Genomic DNA, 14904 nt, shown 5'->3' with positions numbered 1-14904 from the left:
CTGTTCATGGCACAGGAGCCCTGGGCTGAGCATATGGGAACACTTGGCTGGAGGTTCTAGAGCAGGGTCCTAGGGACATCCATGCACTGTGAATGTACGCACATGTGTGCAGAGAGCACTCTGGAGTCAAAGTTTAAACTCTGAAGACATCTCTAGGCTTTCTTCCTGTATGTTTCCCTGTATTTGGCCGCTTCCCTTGAACTCAGAGGGGCGGGTGTAAAGAAGTGAACTGAAGCTGTGATGTTGAATTTCTCCTCTTAATCTCATAGCTGAGTTTTAGTCTCGGGTTGGCGCCTTTCCTTTCCACTCTGTTGGCAGTATTTTTCTGTTTATAAAAGAATCCTGGCCATAGGTAATGGGATCCAGAAAGCTAGCTCAAGAACCAGGGATAGATCCTGATCACAATGCTAGGGGCCCCTCAAACAGACCCAGCTACGTTTGCAGAGGGTCTAGTCCGGTCCCGTGCAGGTTCCACCACCACTGTTGCTGTCCGTTTAAAGTTCCTGAGTTCCTACAAGCTTGGTTCAGTGTCTCTGTAGACTTCCCCAGGGGGAGGGGCTTGATCCTGTCTCAACTGAATGTACCAGGCTTTGCTGTCCCCTCTGGGAGGACTTACCCTTTTGGAGGAGGGGATGGGGGGTGGGTCGAGGAGGGGAAAGGCGGAGGTGGGGTGGGGTGGGGGGTGGGGGGAGCAGGAGGAGGGAATGAGAGAGGGATTTGTGGTTGGTATGTAAAAAGGCTTGATGTTCCTGGTGTGCCTCTCGGTTCTGTTTTAGCTGAAGTTCACTTTTAAGCTGCTGGTTCTTCTCTATGAGTTCCTGTATCATGCTCTGCTGACATGTTTCTTCCATCAACATTTTCAAATTCTGCCTCATTCTTTGTGATGACAGTGAAACACGTCACTATTAGGATAAGAATTTGTACTGTATCAAGCTGATAATAGAAAAACAAGTAAATAAAATTTTAAAAAAGGGATAAAAATATTTTTAAATAAAAATAAATAAAAAGGAAATATAATAAGAAAAAAATACTTCTTGATCTACTAAAAAAAAAATCCTAGGAGTTTAGTTTCCTGTCACTTGAGATAGTTTACCATGAAATGTCCCAGAAGAGAGGGAGATAGATAGATAGATAGATAGAGAGATAGAGAGAGAGATAGAGAGATAGATGGATGGATGGATGGATGGATAGATAGATAGATAGATAGATAGATAGATAGATAGATAGATAGATAGATGGATAGATGGAGGGGGAAGAGAGAGAAGAGGGAGAGAAAGAGGGAGGGAGAGAGAGGGAGAGAGAATGCATAACAAAACAATACAACTTACTTCTGGGGAAACTGCTAAGGTCAAGAACCTGTGAGGTGAATCTGTGTGCATTAGAAGGCCACCGGATCCCTCATTTTCTGTCTCACCCTGTGCCAAGGAAGGCCAAGGGATAGAGTGTTGTGAGAATTAACTATTGAAGCTTAGTGATCTGCAAGCCAAAAGCCTGGGGCTTCCCTTCTATTACCCTCTCCTTCCCCACACACAGTCTGTTTCCACATTCCATTGCTGATACCTGCAGTGTGTGTTCCCTCCCTGTCACTGTGATACAGTAACCTGGATACCTGCAGTGTGTGTTCCCTCCCTGTCACTGTGATACAGTAACCTGGATACCTGCAGTGTGTATTCCCTCCCTGTTACTGTGATACAGTAACCTGGATACCCGCAGTGTGTGTTCCCTCCCTGTCACTGTGATACAGTAACCTGGATACCTGCAGTGTGTATTCCCTCCCTGTCACTGTGATACAGTAACCTGGATACCCGCAGTGTGTGTTCCCTCCCTGTTACTGTGATACAGTAACCTGGATACCCGCAGTGTGTGTTCCCTCCCTGTTACTGTGATACAGTAACCTGGATACCTGCAGTGTGTATTCCCTCCCTGTCACTGTGATACAGTAACCTGGCTAAAGCATCTGAAGGGAGCAGGGCTTGTGGAGTAAGGGGGAAGTTCATTGTGGTCGGGCAGGCACGGCAGTGGGAACTGTTATGACTGACTGTGGCCTGGGGATCCTGCTCACATCTGGGCTGGCTTCTAGTTTGCTCAGGTTTTTTGTTTGTTTGTTTTGTTTTTGTTTGTTTTAGCCATCGGGGTGTGCGCTCACTTTTGTCCACAGTTGCTCAAGCACAATTGGTGGGAAAGGATGTTGCTTTCGTGCCTTTGTTATCACTTGGGCATATCACATTGGTGCATTTTGGGTGCTCTAGCTTCTTCCTCTGATTTACGTGTGTCTCTGCTACTGCTATCATACAGTCTTCATTAGCGTGGGAGGGTGATGCCTACCATTTTTATTCTCTTTCAATTATTTATCTCCCTCTTCTGGCTTTTACTTTTACATATAGTTGTTAGAGTACATCGATCAATGTTTTTAAAGATTTGGCTGGATTCTTTTAAAAGATTATCCCTTCCTTCCTTCCTTCCTTCCTTCCTTCCTTCCTTCCTTCCTTCCTTCTCCTTTTTCTTTCCCATTGGCTTGTTACACTAGCATGTTTGGAACTGTGTTGAATGAGATGTCAGAACAGACATCCTTGTCTTGTTTTTGGTCCTAAAGGAAAGGATTGTGTAGTTCAAATGAAGCGTGATGTTGGCTGTGGACTTCCTGAGGATACCTTTGTGAGGTTGAGAAAGTTTCCTTTTATTTTTGTTCGTGAATGGGTGTAGACTTTTGCCGAATGATTTTTTGGGTATCAGTTTATTTCTGTATCTATTGAGATGGCGGAGTCCATTGACTGACATTTGAATATTGAGCTACCTTTGCATTCTTGAGAAAACTCCTACTCAGTTGCTTTCATACGTTGCTGGCTTGGATTTGCTGATTTTTGTTGTTGTTGTTTGAGAATTTTTGTGTTCACATCTTTGAGTGTTGTAGTGAAGTTATTTCCTCGAAGTCTGACATGACCAGTCATGAAGCTGAGTTCCTGTGACAGCCCGCAAAAGCCCTTGGCCTCGAACACATGGCAAAACACAAACAGAACATTCCTGACATCTGCATCTTTAGTAGCGGTGAGGGAGCTGCCAATTTCCCTGTGGAAGTCGGGGAGGGGTTCACCAGACTGTCCATTTCCTCCTGCCTGTCAGCTTTGTGTGGTCGTTGGCAGATGAAGGTGGACTGGGGCTGAGGAATCTTTATTGGTACAGCCTTGTCGGTCATCAGCTTGGCTTGAACATTTTGGTAATGCCACTGCCCATGAGTCACTCATGCTCTTGTACATGATCCCCAACAGAATCGCTGGTTCAACAAGCAGGACTTGGGTGGAGTCCTTTCCCTGATATGTCAGTGACATGTTTGGAGTGAACAGATGCAGGTTTCTTCAGGGAAAGGACACAGTTTTCTTTTTCCTTCCTGCTGTTGGTGTTAGGGTACTCGCCCCATAAAATGATGTGGGAAGCAATCTCTCCTCATTTACCTTCTGGAGTGTGTAAAATTTTGTGTCAAATTTTCCTTAAGAACTGGGTACAATTTCTTCATGAAACCACCTGGGTTGGATGTTTCCACATTTCAATTCCTTTAATTATCATCGAGCTCAGGAGCTGGAGAGATGGCTCAGAGGTTAAGAGCACTGGCTGCTCTTCCAGAGGACCTGAGTTCAATTCCGAGCAACCACATGGTGGCTCACAACCATCTGTAATGATTACCAAGCCTGTCTGTCTTTCTTATCTCAGGTGAATTTTGAAAGTTGCGGATCTTGAAAAACAGTTTATTTCTCCTAATTCACCACATTTGTGTGAAGCTGGGTTCTGTTCCCATCGCTTAAAGTTTTTCTGTCCTTTTCATTCCCAGACCCAGCCCTGTTGTGCTGGCAGTGTTTATGTGTGTCTTGCTGTGGGCCTCACGGAGCCTGGAATGTTCATCTCTCCTCCATTCCTCATCGTTCCTCACTGCATCCCAGTTTCTTTCTGATGTTCCTGATGGCTGTACTGCAGCCTGTGGGGTGGGTTCTGTCATCTCACTCACCTGCTTTCATTGAGCGAGGTGACAGGCATCCTGTTCAGAACGGGAGCAGCTGGCACAAAGGCTTCTGGCCCAGTGAGGCTGGTGTGCCCAGAGGGTGGACACAAGCCTGGAGTCCTGCTCTGAGGACAGGGCTGTCATGAGGTGATGGAGGGACCAGGGCATGGCTCCTGGCTTGATGGAAAGGGCCCAGTGGAGGACATGTGCAAGGAGACCTCTTTTGCTTTCTTACAAGAGCCTTCTCTCTCGACTTACGGAATGGAGGAAAAGGTGCCAGCAGCGTGAATCGGCCCCGAGACTGCCCCAAGGACAGGGGGAGGTGAGCGTGTGGGACTCAGCCTCATCTTTGGGTGACCTCTGTCCTGTCGAGCCTTTAGAACGACTTTAGCCCCAGCGAAGGGTCCAAGTCTCAGTGAGGAAGGACAGTGTGTATATAAATAGTTTCCTATCTCAGGCCTGGGGGCCGGCATATTCTCTCCAGCTCAGACATCCCCCCCATCCTTCTTTCCTCCTCAGCTTCACATTTTCATTATTTCGAGGTCAATTTCTTCCTTTTGGACCACCCTTCCACCTAGTACTCTATGCTTAGTGATATAATTGTTTGTAGTTTTTGTTGTTGTTATTCTTTTTTGAGCAATTTCTGGCATGGGATGTAGCCCTGTGCTTCAGTATGGGTTTAGCATGTTTGAAGCCCTGGGTTTGACTCCCAACACTGAAAAAAAAGGTAACCCTTTAGATGAATATAAATAAATATTTTCCCACACCTTTTAAAGAGTGGTGTAATTCATAACAGTATGTTTGACTTTTTATTAATTAATAAAAATTAATGAATGAACGAATTAATTTTTTCAAGACAGGGTTTCTCTGTGTAGCCCTAGCTGTCCTGGAACTTTCTGTAGCCCAGACTGGCCTCAAACTCACAGAGATCTGCCTGCCTCTGCCTTCCAAGTGCTGGGATTGAAGGCATGCACCACCACCACCCAGCATGTTTGGATTTTTAAAATACTATCCTAAACAGCACTGTTTTAGCTGTTATTGAAATGATATATCTGTTCTTTCCAGTGTCGGGCTGGTGCAGGCTCTTGAGCTCTTGGTGCTGTCCCTTGAGACAAAGGCAGAACAGCTTAAATGCAGACGTCACACCTACAGAGATGTGAGGCTGAGGAAGGCAAGGCTGAGGTGTCCACACCCCACAGGCACCGTAATCCCAAACGAGAGAGAGTGGTGTTTCCACTCAGCCATCATGGAAAACGGGACAGTGGACAGCTACTACATGTGGCATGCTTGCCAGCCTGTACCAGAGTGGTACAAGGGGGTTTGTGTCCCCATGCTTGAGAAGTTCAAATGCTTGCTAGCTACAAGGCGGGTAGCTAAAAGGAGCAGGAAGGATGTGTTCACCGTGAAATGCATCTTACAGAGCAAGAAGATTACGGGTAAGACGAAGACCGATTCCCGGAGCAAAATATACCTTAGCTGTTTGTACCAGATGTATTCCACCTCCCTTGCTAACATGGAATTCTCCAGAAGGTAAGATCCCCCTCCCCACCCCACCCCTGCTGAGACAAGGTCTTGGGGGCTCACTCTGTAGCCCAAACTCAAAATCACTCTGCCTTATCTTCCAGAAGGCTGGGTTTGTGGTGTGAACCACCATACTCAGGTTCCATTTTTCCTTGCCCTCCCCTCCCGTTCCTCCCTTCCTCTCCCTTCCTCCCTTTCCCCACCCTCCCTCCCTCCTTCCCTTCCCCCTCCTTCCTTCCTTCCTTCCTTCCTTCCTTCCTTCCTTCCTTCCTTCCTTCCTTCCTTCCTTCCTTCCTCACAGCCTCCCGATAGACCCACTGCCCTGTGTCCATCCCTTGGTGTCTTCTACGTCTGATGTCCCCTCACAGTCACCTTCATTTTTCTTGTCACATAGACACTGAAGAACTGTCACTACCAAACAGCCTTCAAGCTGCCTCCTAGAAAAGGAAGAGCCATACAATCCAATCCTGAGGGAGAACCTGGTGTGGGATAAGAGGGGGGCAAAGGCTCTGCCGCCCTGCGAGGCTGTGAAGGAACATGGAAAGAAGGCAGAGGCGAGGCAGGGGATTCATCACCTACCCAGGGCTGGGGTCACTGGAGCTCCTCTGCGTGAGCTTGAATCTAGTACCCGCTCCAGCAATGAGTACTTCCTAGCTAGTAGGAGGTTAGCCGGACGTCCCTGCGCACTGCCATGGCCTCAGTGTGTACCATTTCCTAGTGACCACACTGTTAAGAGGGGTGGGGAGGTGTGAGATCAACATGGACAACAACAACACATAGTGACAGACAAGGCAGATGTGAAGTGTGTGTGTGTGTGTGTGTGTGTGTGTGTGTGTGTGTGTGTGTGCGTGTGTGTGCGCGCACCACTGTAATGATGGCAGAGACGGTCTCTGCATGTGTTGTATGTACCTTTCTGTAACAGCGTGGAAATGTGTGCATTACCTTCACTCCCTCCAAACTGACCAAGGACACAGTGAACCCCAGTGTATGGGTCTAGGGCCTGGCCTGAGGTTGCCACCTAGGAGCTGAACTTGGGTGGTCTGACTCTGGCCTGCCCTGTGAGCTCAAGGTGGATAAAACAGGCTGAGGACTGCAGTCCGTACAGGTGTCCATGACAGATAGAGAGCTGCCCTTCACTCAAAGTCTACAGAGGCCTTCCAGAAACTAGGATGGATTGAGGCGGTGGTCTTCCTCAAGGTATTCAAAAAATGAATCCAATCGGTCAAAATGTGAGAAGGTGGTTCTCCAGGAGACCAAGTTCTTTTCCAGTCCGAGGCGCTTGCTAATTAATTGAGGCATCCCCTCCCCACCCTCTGGGAAATCTGCTCTCTCACCACTAGGGTGTTTCCCATGAGACATTTAACAGACCATACACCTGGGAGAATTCTGGTGGCCAATCTGCTGGCTGGTCATTTGTGGGGTGGTGGGTGGTGTTGGAGGAGTGTTTCCCTCATTTAGGGACCAATTCTGGCCCTGCTATTAGCATTTGAATCAGGCAGCCTAGCTGTTTTGATTGAATAGAGAAGGCAAGCCTTTGTTGTTGCAATTTAAGGAGTAAGTTGTTCCCTGGTCTCCTTTAATCAGCTGGAATGGGGGAAATGTCAATGGCTGCCTGTCTGGGCTGAGAATGCACAAGGCCCACCTCTAAGGCCCCTTCCGTGGGAGCCCTGGACCAGCAGCACTTGGTATCATGTCCCTGGCCGCTGCTGTCCTCTCCCTCAGAATTTCTTTAGTGGCTTCAGACGGTTCTCTTTGTCTGGATGAAGCCAACCCACATAATTATGGAAACACAGCAGGTCCAGGTGGTAGAGTCAGCCCGTTGCTGCCCATTCCCCACAAGCAAGGGCCAAGGACAGGCGGCCACTTCCGGGATGATACTTAAATAACTTGATGCTCACCGTGCACTGGGTGAGAGACCCCTTCAAGGGCATCAAGCTGTTTATACAGCATTTTGCAGTATTTAATTTACATGACCTGGAAGTGTAAATTACTTTTATTACTTTAGTAAGTAGCAAAAACTTCCAAGTTTTAGGTTAAAAAGACAGAAGGTTAAGTTTTCAAAATTCCTCCATTTTCTTCCTTTTATCTGAAATTGGGACCATGGTTTATATTTTTTCTCTTTCTCTTTGTTTATTTCTTCCTTCCTTCTTTTTCTTTTTATTTTTTCAAGACAGGGTTTCTCTGTGTAGCCCTGGCTGTCCTGTCCACTTGCTCTGTAGACCAGGCTGGCCTTGAACTGGGAGATCTGCCTGCCTCTGCCTCCAGAGTGCGGGGATTAAAGGTGTGCACCTGCACTGCGCACATAGGGACATAAAGATTGGTGATTCCTGAAAAAGGAGGTGACTCCCACTGAGGGAAAAACCTCCTAGGAAGTTGCTGTTCGTGGCAGTCACAGCTCATTTGGCATCTGGCCTGCTCTGGGTGGCCGACTTCTTTGCCTCAGACGTTCCCTAGGCCTGCATCAAGTATGCCTCTCTCTGCTCTTCCTGCTCTCCTTCCCCTGCTCCCCCGGAAATGGGAGCTGGCCTCCCTCTGAGACTGGCTTCAGCCACACCTCTCCGGGAGGCCTTGTGTGAGAGCGAGCCTTCTCCCACCCACCCCTGGCTCACACAGAGCCCGTAACCCTGGGGCTCCGAAGTTCCTTCCTTGAGTTGCGTTCTCCAGCTGTTGGAGTTCCCTCGGCGACTCAAAGGAGCCAGCCAGGGTCCTAATTAGTGAGCATCCTCCCCCAGACCGGACTTCTCCAAGGAAAGCAGTTTGTCAAACAGCCCTTCTGACCTGATAAAAGACTGTTTGCCGTATCCTGTGTACAAAGACAAATGTCACCTGTCCTGTCCTTAGCCCAGCAGAATCCAGCCCAGATGGGCTGGCCTTTGCTCCCTGTGCCGTCGCCGCGCCCCCCCCCCCCCCCCCCCGCGCTGTCCCCGCTGTGCTGTGAGCTCAGCTGAGTCGCTTGGGCATGGGTGGCCCACTTCTTTGCCTCAGATGTTCTGGGCACCCCAGGAGCAGCACAGAAGTCAATGAAAAGCACCCCCAGGGCCTTATCCATGGCCCGACTCCTCACCCAACTAACACAGTGTGGTTATTTATTGGTTCTGGAGCCTATGACCTCAAAAACAGCCCCAGGACCTGGCAGGGTGACATACAGGCCTCAAATCCCAGCGCTCTAGAGGCAGAAGCAGGCAGATCTCTGTGAGTTTGCGGCCAGCTTGGTCTACAGAGCTAGTACTAGGCCAGCTGGGGTGATATAATAAGACCTTGTCTCAAAAAACAGAGATAGTCCCAGCACAGTCACCCTATATTCTCACTGAACTGTTGTGAGAACTCAGTAAGAGCCTCCAGGGGGACTGTTAATGGAGGGATGTTCCTGAGCTACACAATGAAGTCTATACTTTAACCTGAAGCAGGGCCAAGGTTTATTCAAGGTCTCCTGGTTTTTAGGGCTAGCTGAAGATAACAAGGAAATTCCCTACCATGCATATATGCACACACACACACACACACACACATGCATACACACTCATACATTCACATGCATACACACATGCACACACACGCTCACACGCACATGCACACAGACACACAGCGTCCCAAGCATCGGTGCTCAGCACACAGGTGAGGTACACTGAGTGCCAGGTGCACCTTCATGGTGAGAAGTGTGTGCAGGGCACATGTAACTGTGAGCATCTTCATGAGGACACACAGCCCTCATCACTCACTGCAGAGCCCAAGCTAGGCTCCGAGAAGCCAGTAGGGTTCATTAAAGAATACAGCCAGCCACCCTTCAGAGGGCACTATCCTACAAGCCTGTTCCAGGAGACTTCCCTCCAGCACAACGTGTTCCTTCAACTGCAGTAAGGAGTAAGCCTGTTTTTAGGCCAAACTTTATTTTGAATACACGGTAAGAGCCTCCTCTGAAGTTCTGCTACTTGTCCAGCATAACTGCGCTGTGTGAGAGCTGTCCTGTCACTGTGGCCTCCTACAGGATGACCCAGCAGCCGAGGGCGCCCAGCCTAAGGACATGGAGGGCCTGTGGCTGCGGCCTCTGTGTACTCAAGGGGTGCTGAGCCTCACGGCTTCTCTGTGTTTGCTTTTCTCTGTTTGGTGCCACCCGGGCAGACTGCTGGAGAGAGACGACCGTTTTACCGACAACGTGCACGCTGAGCACAGGGCTGGAAGCCTGGTCAGTGTCCCGTGGGCCCAGAGACAGCACCCAAGGCGTCTTGTCCTGCTCGGACATAGATTTGGGAGGTGCAGAGGGTGATGGGACGGGGTGTACACTGTCTCCTGGCTGCAAGATCCAGTCCATTCTCACTGAACTGTGATTCAAATTAGGACCCTATGCGGTGGCAGCCAGGGACAGAAAGGTCCGTCTGGGTTGCCGTGAAGTAAAGTCTTAGGTCTGAGACTGGAAACGTAGCCAGGTTAATAGATGCTTGCCTAGCATGCCGGAAACCTTGGGCTCCTCAAACCCCAGCATCGTATAAACGGGGCATGGTGGCACATACCTGTAATCTTAGCACTTGGGAGGTAGAGGCAGGAAAACTGAGAGTTCAGAGTTGCTCCTAGCTAGGCAGTGAGTTTGAGGCCAACCCTGGCTACCTGAGGACTCCGTCTCAAAAGAAAATGACCAAGTCCAACTTAAAAACAGGAAAGCCCAAACCACCCCGGACCTTCCTCTGCTCTTTCCCTTGTAACACTGGGTCTGATGTGGTGGCCCGGAGGAAGAGTGGCAGAGCAGAGAGGTACTCACGTAGCAAGCATGAGGTAGGGGGTGGGGTGGGGGGGTCCCCAGTGGTAGTTCTTGGTGATAAGGTATGATTTTCTAAAGTGGCACAATTTAGACGGTAGAACATTTAAACTATGAGTGTATGTGTTAACGATCATTACTCAGCACCCCCAATTCTGGTCTCTAACCCATTTCTCATGTTCCAAAGACAACAAGATGAAAGTGTTCTTTCCTTTCCAAGCTGGATTTCATGGTCCCGAGTAGGCACACGCAGGCAGACGCTCCACCCAAAGAGACGGGGATGGAGGACCCCCTGGTCCCTGGCCATCGGCTTCAAGCACCACCTGCACTCCGATTTCTTAAGTGCCGGAGCCCAGAAAGTCCACAGAGAAGTTCCCGCTTGAGGACAGAAAGACACCAAGTGACCCTGTGTGGCAGGTGAGTTATCAAAATAATGATAACAGGCCCCAGGGGACGGCTCAGCAGGCAGAGGGGCTTGCTGCTAAACTTGACGACCTGAGATCCCTGAGACCCATACGGTGGAAGAAAACCAGTTCTTACAAGTTGCCCTCTGACTCCCACATGTACATGAGCACACACACACACACACACACACACACACACACACACACACACACAATAAATAAACGTGAGAAAAAAATAGGTCAGAAACAACTCACCCGAAGCAAAGAGGTAAACACAGAACTATACCATGGCATTAGAAGAATTTGGCAGTGGAGGGCTGAAAACTGAGAAATAAGTAATTGGGATTTCACCCACAGGATTCCCACTTTGGGTCTCTGCCAGCCCCAGACCACTTTCTCCACAGTCCTTCCTCGGGCCCCTGGGTGGGGCAGGTGCCTATCTCCGCTGCCTCCATACTCCATCATCTGGAGTCAGAGGGTGCGCGCTGCCATTTTCTGCCTGCCACACCCTGCTCCTGTGGGACACGCTGGCAAAGTCCTCTTCGTTAGTTTTATTTAATTTAAACCGTTTTGAAGTGCTGGAGGTTGAACCTAGGGTCTTGCACATGTCAGACAAACACTGTCCCCTGGAGCTCTCCCCCCAGTCTGCAGTTTACCTTCTGGACGTGGCCCCTCCCTGCTCCCCGCTGTGAGGCTGAGGGGCATGGCTGGTGGTGTGTGTTGACACAGGTGGGCCCAGCTGTGCTTTCTTGGATGATCTCGGTGAAGCTCAGTCTGTTTCATCGTCTTGTACGGTGGTGTACATGAAGGACTCAGTTTAGTGATGTGAGGGAGTCATTCTCCCTCACATATGTCCACGGTGGCACCAGCTCTTTGAATGTCCTGTCCATGTATGTATCAGTCGTGACTCATGTCTAGTCCATACCCAGCTTCTCATTCCCCTGAGAAGAATTTCCTAAGTGGGGAATGGAAGGCCACCGTTAGCTAGCCCTCGCTGGTCATGCTGGATTAGATCTTCCCTAGGTGTGGACACTTGTGTAAGACAGCAAGTCACATGGAGCTTCAGGCTTAGGGTTATTCACTGAGTGAACGCCGTCCGGCCAAATGCTTCCTGTGCTGGTGAGCCTGCCTCTAACAAGGAGAAGCCCATTCTCAGCCTGGACCCTGGTACCATCCGATGCCCTGCAGAGTGAGTTTGTGGATGGCCACGTCTGCCTGCACTCTAGCTTGGTAAAGCCTTCCATCAGGGCATCTCTCCAGTTATCTGTTACTTTGGTAATACATGTCCATTTATTTTTTCTGTTAGAAATCCTTTCTAGATTGAGTGCAATGGAGAGAACCTGATACTTCAGCCAACCTCCTTGTATCCTAGAATGAAGCTGTTATTCACCATCTTATCCTTAAGAAGCAGCCTGCCAGGGCTGGAGAGATGGCTCAGTGATTAAGAGCACTCTTCGTAGATGAACCAAGCTCAACTCCCAACACTCACAGTTATCCATCATCCCTGTCCCTGAGGATCAGACGCCCCTCTTCTGACCACTGAGGACATTAAGCATGCACATGGGGCACACACATGCAGGTAAAACATTCAGATACATAAAATAAAGCAAAAAAAATTGATGCAGCTTCCTAGCCTTATGATTTCAGACAGCCCAGGAGAGCCTCAAATGCTGCTAAGATCCTGGCACCATGCAGATGCTGAGGGGTGAGGGTCAGTGCTCCTGTCCATTCTAGAGCCACCCTGAATTCTGTCCTCCCAAGTGACACAGGTGCCATTCTTGTGGACTCGCTTGCAGCACCATGGCTGAGGAAAGGCAGGGCCAGAGTCGTTCCACTCAGCTGCCCGAATTTGCTAGTGAATTATCCTCCAGTACCCATCTCTAGGAGATCTCCAGATGCTACCTGTACAAAGTGATAATAAGTTTAAGACAACACAGCTGGCAGGGAAAATTCTCTCATTTCTTTGCATTTTCATGCAAGTTCCAGGACACTTGATATTTTCACATACACATACACACACACACAGACACAGACACACACACACACACACACACACACACAGAGACATTCGTGCAGGCACACACATGCAGGCACACTTATACACATACACTCATGAAGAGACCCAGACACCAACTCATGAGGAGACAGACACATATGCAGTCACACAGATACATACAGATACACACATGCCAACAAACATATATATATATATATACACACACACACACACACACACATACACTCAGAGACCCAGACACATGAAGAGACACACACAGACACACATACAGATACACATAAGCACATGCACATAAAAATACACACATGAACACACTTCCACACACTGACACACACACCCACATGTGCACACACATGCCCTTGCTATTTGCTGTTTGCTTCTGTTTCTCTGATAGTGACCTTTGGTGAGGATTGGAAGAAGGATCTAGAAGCAGGTATACCGTCCTAATCAGCATCTTTGACTCTGCCAAGGTAGTGCCACTGAGCACAGAATGCCAAGCCAGACTTTTATCCAATCTGTTTCAAAATCATAGAGCCTGGCCCTGTGATTTTGTTCATGGTCAGCTCCAGTTTGTCGTAAGATAGCCTCGTGGATTCAAGTTACTCAGAAAGAAGTTAGAGGTAGTCTGTGACTGATACATTCTCCATGCCAGATCCACCAAGAAAGCAATGCTTTGAGTCCAGTGAGAGGAAACTTTCTGGGAGTGAGAAAGTCTCATAGCCTCGTGTGTGTGTGTGTGTGTGTGTGTGTGTGTGTGTGTGTGTGTGTGTGTGTGAGAGAGAGAGAGAGAGAGAGAGAGAGAGAGAGAGAGAGAGAGAGAGAGAGAACCCCTTAAAACACACCACATAGGATTGTGGATATGATTGTCTTGGAGAGAGGGCTGGAGAGATGGTTCCACAGTGGAGAGCACAGGCTACTATTCCAGAGGACCCAGGTTCGATTCCCGGCATCCACAGGGTGGCCCACACTGCCTGTAACTCTAGTTCCGGGAGATCCAGTGCCTCCTTCTGGCCTCCATGGGCATTGCATTCATAAGGTACACAGACATGTAGGCAGGCAAATTGTTCACACACATTAAAATTTAAAACTGGGCTAGAGAGATGGTTCACTTACTGGTTAAGAGCATTTGCTGCTCTTCCAGAGGTCCTGAGTTCAATTCCCAGCAACTACATGGTGGCTCACAACCATCTATAATGGGATCTGATGCCCTCTTCTGGCATCCAGGCAGACCACTCACTCACACCTAAAACAAACAAACAAACAAACAAACAAACATTACACAGAGAAATCCTGTCTTGAAAAACAAACAAAAATTTTAAATTATAATGAGGAAGCCTGTGATCCAAAAAAAGGTTAATACCATGCAGATGAATGAAATGGAAAAAAACCCCTTGTATTTGCAGAAAAAAAAATGGTCTGTACTAGTGTTAACACCATTGGAGTTTATGCTCAGAAAACAATCTGAATGCCATCTGTAAGATAATCTCTTTCCTTTAGGAGCAAGCTTTCAGATCACGTGAGGGGCAAGCTTGCTCCTGCTGGGATGCCCACAGACCCCAGGCTTACAGCACCCCTGACCCTGGAACACATGATCCAGACCCATCCTGTGCTGGTAGGCAACTGTTTTCTCTCTGCCTGTGCTGGGTGGAGGCTGTGGCTCTCCATGAGATCAAAGGACGGATGAGAGCAGGAGATGGTGGAGGGATGGGAGGTGGGGCAGAGCAGGATGCTGGCAAGTGTGAGATTTCCGGCCAGCAGCCCAGAGATGAAGTATGGGAGATGTCAGGACAGTGGTAGGCACTGGAGAGGGGTGAATAGATTTCTAATTCCCTGATGAGTTGGAGCACATAAACTATAGGTGAATGTTAAGAATGTAGTCATGGCGTAACCCTCAGAGTTTATCTATTCTATGAACAATGAAAGAGGTCATGTAAATATGTTTTTTTTCTTTCTTTCTTTCTTTCTTTCTTTCTTTCTTTCTTTCTTTCTTTCTTTCTTTCTTTCATTGTAGGAGGCTAAGACAGCATGTCGATACTGGGTGCACTATGTGGATGAAGAATAAGATTTTTATACGGTTACTAGATGAAAAAATCCAAACAGGAAATGACAGCTTTCTTTTCCTTTGGTTCAACATTATGATAAGCAGTGAGGTTGACATCCAGTAAAGATGTGTGTACCTGATATGAGATACCTGGCATGGCACTTCATTCTTTCATTATAA

The 14904-nt window shown here is 48.4% G+C and overlaps 1 protein-coding gene across 1 annotated transcript in view; it reads left to right on the top strand.

Annotated features, from left to right (window-relative positions):
* LOC131918390 (uncharacterized) overlaps positions 1-14745 on the top strand; it is a 36472-nt gene extending 21727 nt beyond the window's left edge. Inside the window, 6 exon segments of the mRNA XM_059272479.1 lie at positions 4232-4313; positions 5412-5521; positions 9632-9695; positions 10483-10679; positions 14181-14295; positions 14695-14745. Coding sequence (XP_059128462.1) covers positions 4232-4313; positions 5412-5521; positions 9632-9695; positions 10483-10679; positions 14181-14295; positions 14695-14745 — 619 coding nt within the window.
* Positions 14746-14904: the final 159 nt, after the last annotated feature.

This window comes from Peromyscus eremicus, chromosome 8b, assembly GCF_949786415.1.
Source record: "Peromyscus eremicus chromosome 8b, PerEre_H2_v1, whole genome shotgun sequence".
NCBI lineage: Eukaryota > Metazoa > Chordata > Mammalia > Rodentia > Cricetidae > Peromyscus > Peromyscus eremicus.
This window is presented reverse-complemented; position numbering and strand designations above follow the sequence as displayed.